We start from the raw sequence: 9110 nt of genomic DNA on the forward strand, positions 1-9110 counted from the left end.
CGTGTGATGTGAAGTGTTATTAGTACCAGTAGAAGGAAGTCAGAAACCTCTAGGACATAGGCTACCATCGTCACTCCACAAACTACCTTGAGTTCCCGGGAAGTTTTGACCGATGAGAGATTTTTGTAATGGTACTTGACAAAGAAGAAACATGGCATTACAATACTCCCTGACTCAATGTGTTCAAGGTTGCTTCGAACCTTGCAAGCTGTCAGTGAGAAGTGATATGGAAAGGTGAAAAAAGAGTGTTTTGAGAGTTTTGTTTCTTTTCCCGCGTAACGCCCTTCCTACTTAACCAACCTGACTGTTTAACCCTACGGTGGAATTTGGCATCCATCTTGCAGCCCTTATCACCTTTCAGACTACAGAGAGGTTATTATAGCCCTGCTGTATCAGATTACCTCAATAAGCTAGAGGAAGAGATGAGGTGAAGAGAAATGAGAGTTTAGCCACAAGTTTCCACACATTTTCAACAAAGATGCCTCCTCTGTGTGCGAGTGAATGGTATCTTCTCGAGGACTTAAGGTCCTGCCGATGCAAAGTGTTGAGGATCTTCATGAAGTCCTCAACACCAGCAGTTTGTATCTCCTGATGAGGAGATGAGAACCCTCCACACGATTGCTATTTTTCCACCCAATTTAACTGTAATTATTAAATGAAGGTTGGATAATAAACAGTGGGATGCCATCTGCAATTGCTCTCTGTGGCGTTAATTGCTGAAGAGCATAACTATTACTGAAAAGAGTCTGATTAAATGAATCTGTCACTAAACATATAAAAGGACAAACCCTAAAACTACAAGGGAAAGCATGTTAGCAACTGTAGATGAGGAATGAAAATTGCGACGGTAATTAAATGCTCTGGGTTTGATTCTCTTCTCTTACACCTCTTCAGTGTCTCCTACAAACTGGGGAAAAATCAATTTTGTTCTTTCTTTCTTCCATCAGAGTTCCTTAAATACATTGTTGTTCTGATATTTTCATTGCTATATACATTTCATTGAGCCTGTATTTTCTAGCATTCTAAGTTTTGAACAATGATTGAATATTCTACATTATTAAGTAAATAATCATGTAATCTCACATCTCACTGGTTAGTTCCAAGTACCATTACACTTTTAGGAGACCGATGACTTAGGAAATGATGTGCTTCTCTATACACTGTCATTAAAACTACAGGTAATCACCATATATAAATATAACTGTTGCACGCTACGATGCAGCAGGAACAGCAACAAGCTTTTGTTTTCAGTTCACTCCATGTCAAAGGAGTCAAGGTTTGCCCCGTAATCCAGGCAATGCACAGAGCTGGGCTCCACCCTAGGCTCTCCCATGGGCTTCCTTGGACTGGTCAGAAACCTCCCCAGCCTTTATTTCCCACGTGCAAGGACACTTTTCTAAATCTACTTGAATTTTACCAAATTCCAAAAGCCTTTATGTGCAGAACCTTGACTTCAGGGAAAGTCTGCAATAAAGGTCCCGTGACTTGAGCTGGTTACTGCATCAAAAGCACAGTTACTTGTTTGCTTCATTTCTATTCCTATGTGTAGACACCCTCAGATGCCAAAGAGCCACCGGGACAGCCTGCTCCTCCTCCCAGGCCCTGCTGAGAGGGGCTGTCTCCCAGCCCATCCCTCTGGAAATACTCCTGTGTCACCGTGCTCCGGGTGCTTGCTTCAGCTTGAGGCAAGTGAGGGCTTCCCCACGCCTGGGGTTAGGTGCTGGCCGTCAGATGTGATGGGAACGTGGTAGAAGGCAAAACAGTTCTACCTAGGCAGAGTGGCAATGGGGAAACTTGGTGTCTGGTCTGTGCCGTGGGTGTGATGAGTTGCTGGTCTACTGGAGAAGTTGGTTTTTCAGAGGGAGAGCTGCGGGGCCGGCAGTGCAAGGCCAGTGGTAGGTGTAGTACCAAGAGAGGTCCTTTGCTGCTGGGAGACTGATCCCAACCATACTGTGCACCTCACGGTTGTATCTTTGGCTAGGGATTTTTCTAGAAAGTGATTTCCATTTTGTTATTCCTCCAGAATAATAAATGGTGCTTCATCATAGCAAAAGATTCCCCAGACTCAAGTGCCGATATAGGCAAAACAGGGAAGAAAATCTACTCAGCAGTGGGGTTCTTATGAGTCTAAAACAGAATATTTCTTTCCTCAGGAGGATATTACCTTTTGCAGCATTCCCTTCTTTCACTTACCCTGTAGGTATACTCATCTGCTGCCCTATTTTAAGTAATTTTTGTTGATTATAATCATATTATACTTGCCATCCTATCTTATAGTATTGCATTAATATTCTTGGACCAAAATAAAACTGGAATGAGCTAGAACATAGTTACCCTTTATTTGCCTGGGAGACAAGATGCAAGGTGTGCTTTCCAGATGGCAAAATCATGCATCCCTCCACTAATCTCCACAGCCGCTAAACCATCCACACATCCTAGGAAAAAGCTGTGATTGATTGAATACTATGATGTGAAATTAACTGAAGAGCTGCATTCCACTTGTCATGTGAAAACGCCTTTTCCTGATTTTTTTTTCCCCAAGATCTCTGTTTGCACGATGCAAATGAGCTGACCACTTCAACCTAAATTTAGAGCTTTAAGCTTGCAGGTATTTTGATGGCAGCATCTGCACGTGGAAGAGCTGCAGGGCCAGGTAGGACATAAGATGGGACAAGTATAGCCACAAGTTTTTCATCCTATTGTGCATCACATTGGGACTAAGAAAATAAAAACAGTTATTTTCCCCCAACCAAACCCACACATGTCTAAACATCTTCAAAGCCTGCAGTGGAATAAATAACACACTGAATAAGTGTTTCAGGTTTACGAGACACACCTTGTTCAAGACAGGTTATACAGCCAAAAATCAAGAAAAACAAAGGAGTGCTGTGCCAGCTTCATGAAGGGATTTAACCTCTGCCTTTTCTTTGCAAGCTCAGCCATGTCCCAGACAGATACATTCTGTATTGTGCTCATTATCTGTCCAAAAAGTCTTCGTCTTTGTAAAGGTTCAAGTATGTTATAAGCGTGAGACCTTTATTTGGTCCAAGTGCCAGAACATTGCAGAGCTACAGTTTGCATCTCTCAGTCCTTCATCCTCAACTCCATGCATTTCAAGTACGTGTCCTAATGCACTAGATATTTTTTTCCTAGAAAGTTCTCTTTATTTGAGCTAAATATGCTTGAAAAGCAAAAGACTTCTGATAAAGTCTAGATCAGTGTTATATGGTTAAAGCAGAAGATCTGAACTCTTGGGGAAGATAACAGAGTGTACAAATTCTTCATATTCTCACTTTCCACAGAGTTCATAAACTTTGCAAAAGACCAAGGGTGTGCAGATGCTTTCAGAGAAGATAACTGCATCAGTGGAGTTACTCTACTGGCTTTCAAAAAAAAAAAGTAAAAATTGTACAGGCCTCTTGTCTGTGGTGAGGTTTTAATTCTGCCAGTTTAAGCAACTATTCAGAGACTCCAAACTCCACCGGTGCAACCAATGAAACATGCACCCTCCTTCCCTTCCAATCCGACTGACCTCAATGATGTTGGGGTTTTGTCTTCTGTCTGTGTATATACATATGTTAAGCCAAACAGCAGAGATTCAAGTGGAATTACAAACACTGCACATGGAGAATTTGATTTGAATTTGCACATTATATTGAGCAACTTGCAAGAATGTTACAATTATACCTAATTATGATAGGATGAAGATGTCTGTAGTGGATTAAGACAGCTACACTGTCCAAGTCATGTTGAGAATATTTGCTGGCAGCTGCTGGGGTACACATGCACATAACGTATGTCAGTGAAACCATCGCCGCAGGAAGACCGAATTTCAGAACCTCCCCAGCCTGTGGCAGATTGGGCAGGGGAGCTGAGAGTAAAGCCCAGAGGAAACAAGATGGGAACTATGGAATAGAGGAGGAAAAGAGAGAGCCCATCTCAGGAAAGATGTAAAACACTTCTGTCCTTTCTGTTTACATCACATCTTTTGTCTCTGTGCTTAGGAAGGTGTGTAATTACACTTTGTTTATTCAGCATTGTGTTTAGCTTGGCACAAGACAAAGTTAAACATCCCACGGAACATGATGCTGAATGCTTGTTTTCCATGACCTTTCTGGAGCACCGCAGGTACATGTAATCCCAGAATTATTAAAACCCTGTTTCGGCACGGAGGAAGGTAGAATCAGGCTCAGCACAAGACCTGGATGCTCACAAGTGAGATGCTATCTCGTGGCCTGGTCTTTTGGGTGGAATTCAAGACCAGCATCAGGCACCTGCACCCTGCACCACGAAAGGCAGGAGCCCTGGAAGAAAAATCCCAACCCCACCCCAACTGAGCAAGGACAGAATGACAGGAAAAATGGAGGGCAGGATTGGATCTGAACACATCCCACCTTTGGAGAGAAGGTGTCTGAAGGAAGGGGCTGGAAAGGATCAGGACAGTGACATGAGTTTGCATCCTTAACGGTCAGGGGTAACCCACCCCTGCAATGGCTGAGATCTACATTGTGGTGGCATCATCTCGCAGAGGCAGAAGCCTGGCAGCAGAATCCACTGTTACTTGACCTATGCACACAGTTTTTACATACAGGCTTTACATATTCTCCCCTTGGCTAAATGACTCCTTTGTCGCAGACAGATCTTCCTTTTCCATTTGGAAATTTTGTCCAGGAGGATTTTGAGGATTTGCTTAGGTTTTCTGGGTATTTAGTAAGCTTGAAGAGGTCAAATGACAGATGCATGCCCACTGAGAGCATAATGCAGCCACGCAGCAGATGAGCAGAGTTTCTAATGCTTTCAGAAGCATCAGCAGACTCTCCAATGTACACACCAGAGAATATTCTGCATGTGTGTACTGCATCCAACATTTCTGCGTTAGAAGTGCTGGACTTACTGTGGATGTGATTCATGGTAACCCCAGACATTGCAGGACAGTCCACATAGAGGATGACGTCCCTGGTTTGTCTGTAGATGCTGCCCAGTGGGAAACTGCACACAACTGCAGAATTTAGGCATGTCAGAGTGAGGCGGGATAAGGAAGGAAGTGAAATGCCAAACAACCATGTAGGATCTGGAAGCAAGGTAAAACTTCTCTTGTATTATCAAGAGAAGCAAGGTGAAACTTCTTAGTATTTTTCTGTCCAGTTAAAGTTGGCATTCATGACATGGATAGGGTCTAACCTGGAGATCAGGAGGAAAGTTCACTTTTCATGGAGACTCAGGACTGAGAAGCCTTTCGCTGAGCATCACGGTTGCTCTCCTGCTCTCCAGTGCCATGTATCAGAGGCCAATTTGCTGGCTTGGTCTATGCCCAGCCATGCAGCTAATGCAGGAGCTCCGAGATGCTTAATGGAGCTGGTTTTGTCCTGCAGCCCTATGCTCACAAAGGCCTGCTACAATTAATTCGTTACAGCTGAATTTTGTGCATAGAAGACAGAGTTTGACTGTGTATCCTTTGTAGAATAGTTTTGAAAAGCTGTAATAAATGATACCTGAGATTGCTTCTGCAAGTGTTTTTACACTCGTTTTCAACAAGAGCAGCTGAGATTCTGAGCTGTAGAGAAAATGTTCTTCCTTTTAATTTGAATTAGCATAAATTGTAAGAATGCTTGTACTTTCCTCCTGGCTCAGGCTAAGATCTTATCACTCATAATAGCTTCTTTCAGACCATAGCCAATAGTAGATAGATAGAAAAAAAAAAAATGAAAAAAAAAAAGAAACAGGGCACATCTAGAGTGATCCTTCCCTTGGCCTGTTCTCCCAGACTCAGTGGTTTACATCTTTTCAAGTTGAAAAGTGCACCTGGGTCAACATATTTAATAGCATACTTAACGAAAACTCAGCACAAACAAGAAATCCATTCATCTTTTAAAGCTTTCTTCCATAATCACAAGGAGACTCCTTCACACAACCCACCTACCAGAGCAGTTTCAGGACAGCATTCTGCAGCCTGACACTCCCTGGGAATATCTTCCTACCATTTTACATTTTTACCTCCCCATTTCTTGCTGGCACTTAGGACTGGCTTATCACACTAGTGCCAGGCTTACCCACGCAACTGGCTGTTTGGACATTTGATCAGCAGTAGCTGTTAGGTTTTAGAAAGCAGTGATTAGTGATAAGAGGTTACTAGCTTCTTCTATAGAGGAAAAAACCTTAAATGGTGTAGTATTTTCTGCACTGGTACATTACCACGTGTGGGTACTATGCAACCCAGCATCTAAAGCAACCGGATTTCTTTCTGCACAGGGGTGAAGGCATTTTTCTTCTTCATCCTGTTGGTCAAAAGCCTTAATGTATTTCATTGACAGTCCCTATTGCCCATAACTTCATATATAAATGCCAGATATCAGGCGATACGGTTAGGAGAGCTGAGGGAAGCCGAGCTCGAAGATGTGACCCACTGCTTCAGGGTCTGCTCCCCACCACCCTTGCAGGCGCTTACCGTAACCCATGAGGGACTCGCAGGTCCATTCCCCACCCTGCTGAGGCCTCTGGCAGCTCTCCCACAACGACGCTTGGTGCACGTAGGGCAAGGTCTGCGACTCCAGCCAGCCCCTGCCCGCCAGCGCAATGATCCCGAAGATGACGCCTATGCCCAGGAGCAGGGGTAGGATCCATCGGCACCGCGTGTAGTCAAGGCCGTACTTCACCATCTTTCAGGGCTGGTGGGACGTGGATGGCCGTCTCTGCCACAAACTCAGCGACGTAAAGCAACGGGTGCTTCTGCAAAGCTCCTGGAAAGGGAGCGTCGGTGCCTACGAGCGCATGTGCAGATGTTTGAGAAAAGCTTTTTAATCAGGAGAGACACGGGAGGGAGGGAAGGAGGGAGCTCCTCCTAGATTCAGATGAGTAAGCTGCTGCTGAGCAAGAACCAGTTGAGCTGGAGTTGAGCCGGGGAGAAGTTGCAAGGCTGGGTTTAGCTGTGGGATCCTCTCTGCCCTGCTGACTAGGTAACAAACCGGGTGCTGTTTACCCTCGGCATTTAACGCTTTCCTTCCTGCCACTCCCCACCAGCAGGAACATCTCACAGCTGGGTTTACACCTTTCTGTCTCCTAAGGGATTTGCATTTTGGCAGGTGAAAACAGGAGACAAGCCAGCGAACTGTTTGCATTAGAGCATGGTTGCTTTTGAAACTTGCCACCTGGAGGCTGAAAGCTGCCTTTCTCGGGCTCCATTTAAAAATAAAATTATACCTTATTTTTTACAATTAAAAAATTTCCCCTAGCTGCTATAAAGCTAAGACAATAAAGAATGTGTGACTGCCCTCCCTTCCCCTTTTGGGACATAGCTGCAAGGGTAAAAAAAAACTGACGAGGTTTATCATTTAAAATGTAGTATGGTCTGGATATAGCCTTAGCGGGAGAAGAAAAACCGAGCTTTGGTTTGACCGTGCCTTACGAACACTCCCTGCGCCAGGGCCTGTCGGGGCCTGTCTGCAGCCTGCTGCGAGGGCAACACGGAGACCAGCTGTCAGTAATGGCCTAAATAAAAGAAATTAATAATTTACGTTGAATTGCTACACTGTACAGGGGACTGCCTGAAGAGGTGTTGAGCTTGCACGGACCCAAACTGGAACATCCACAGCAATGAGCTGCAGCACCGTGAAGAGGTAGTAGCTCCGTCATGAAAGTAATTTGAATGGGTTAATGTGACACCGTGCCTTAACTTTAATCAGAGACAGCTTATTAGCAGTGGTGTGGCTGCTTTGCCTCTCATTCTGTAGCCGGTGCAATTCTGGTTATCATCTGCAGCATCCCGCCAGCAGCTCCCCCATAGTACAGACACAGCCCCATGTCCCTGCGGGGGTGAGAGGTCCATCAGGAGCCTTCAACAAGTCTCTGTGAGAGCAGGAGGCATTTCTACACATCTGGCCGTTGAATTTGAATGTCGCTGAAAGCAAAAGTCAACTATGAAGACGCCTCAGATGCTGTTTTGGGTTGGAAATAAGGGACAACCTCAAGTATTTTTTGTAAAGCACACTTTAGGGAACGACCATTTCCTTAGAATGTGTCTTCCCTTGTGGTCCACATTTGTGCTATCCACAAATTCAGTTATCGTTAACCTAAACATAATGTTTAAAATGCCATTTACCAGTTCTATAACACTGCAATATATCATTTTTTATGCATGATTTTAAAAAATATTTACATTAAAACCAATACTGTTTGAAGCTCACCCTTAGTGCAATATGCTGGTACCTGCAAGCTGTTCAAGTCTGTTTACACATATTCTTTCTGTTGCCACAGCTGAAGTAGAAATGGGCACAATGAACTCCAAAAGATTGAGAGAACACAGATTTCGATATTAATGGTTTTTAAAAGATGGCTTCAGAAACTCTCATGCATGTGGCAGCAGACTGTAGCTAAGCCCTCACTCAGCTGTCTATATCCAATCTCTTGCTAAGTTTTAATCCTTCACAAAGTTACAGTTTTCTAAAAACTCAGCCTTTTGTTCTTTTCTCAGAGAAAATAGCCAAATCAAGTTAAAGCAATTTTGTAGCTGAAATCCAGTATAAAGTCAGGCACTGTCAGATATTTGAGAGCCAGCATTTGTTGAGGAATAAAATCCTCTGGCCAGCTTTTTGAATGCTCAGCCATGTTTCAGGTAGGCATTTCTGACTGAAGGATTTGTCATCAGTTTTTGTTATAACTCACCTATGGACAAATGCATATTATCACAAATATTAGCATTTGCCAGATGATACCAGAGAATACTTTATCATGCTGTGAAAGAAAGATGAGTGGTGTTCAGTCACCGCGGGTGTTTCTGCGTCTTGCCCATCTTTGTCATCCTTAAGTAACTTAGAACTACACACAATCTTCACATTCAGCACAAGGGTAATTTGTGATACCGGGAACAGCAGAGAGGGAGATGTATTCAAAGGCAACAAAGCGAAGTATCTCATGTAATTCTGATACTCCTATGGCAAACAGAGGAAAATGGTTGGAAACTTTTATTAAGGAGTTTGTGATTTGAAGTGATGACTTACCCTCCACGTGCTTTGTCTTTTGCGGCATACAAGCTGGGTCTTTACATGGAAGCAAGTGCTCATTCTCCTTTTCCAGGATCTGGGGATAGTCCCTCCTGGTTAACACCAACATCATCT

The 9110-nt window shown here is 43.7% G+C and overlaps 1 protein-coding gene across 1 annotated transcript in view; it reads right to left on the reverse strand.

Moving 5' to 3' along the window:
* Positions 1 to 6760, reverse strand: part of LOC104163363 (p53 apoptosis effector related to PMP-22-like) — a 14886-nt gene extending 8126 nt beyond the window's left edge. Inside the window, exon 1 of the mRNA XM_009702354.1 lies at positions 6446 to 6760. Coding sequence (XP_009700656.1) covers positions 6446 to 6656 — 211 coding nt within the window. The 5' untranslated portion in view covers positions 6657 to 6760. The remainder of the gene's footprint in view (positions 1 to 6445) is intronic.
* Positions 6761 to 9110: the final 2350 nt, after the last annotated feature.

Source organism: Cariama cristata, unplaced genomic scaffold (assembly GCF_000690535.1).
Source record: "Cariama cristata isolate BGI_N322 unplaced genomic scaffold, ASM69053v1 scaffold1596, whole genome shotgun sequence".
NCBI classification, from domain to species: Eukaryota; Metazoa; Chordata; class Aves; order Cariamiformes; family Cariamidae; genus Cariama; species Cariama cristata.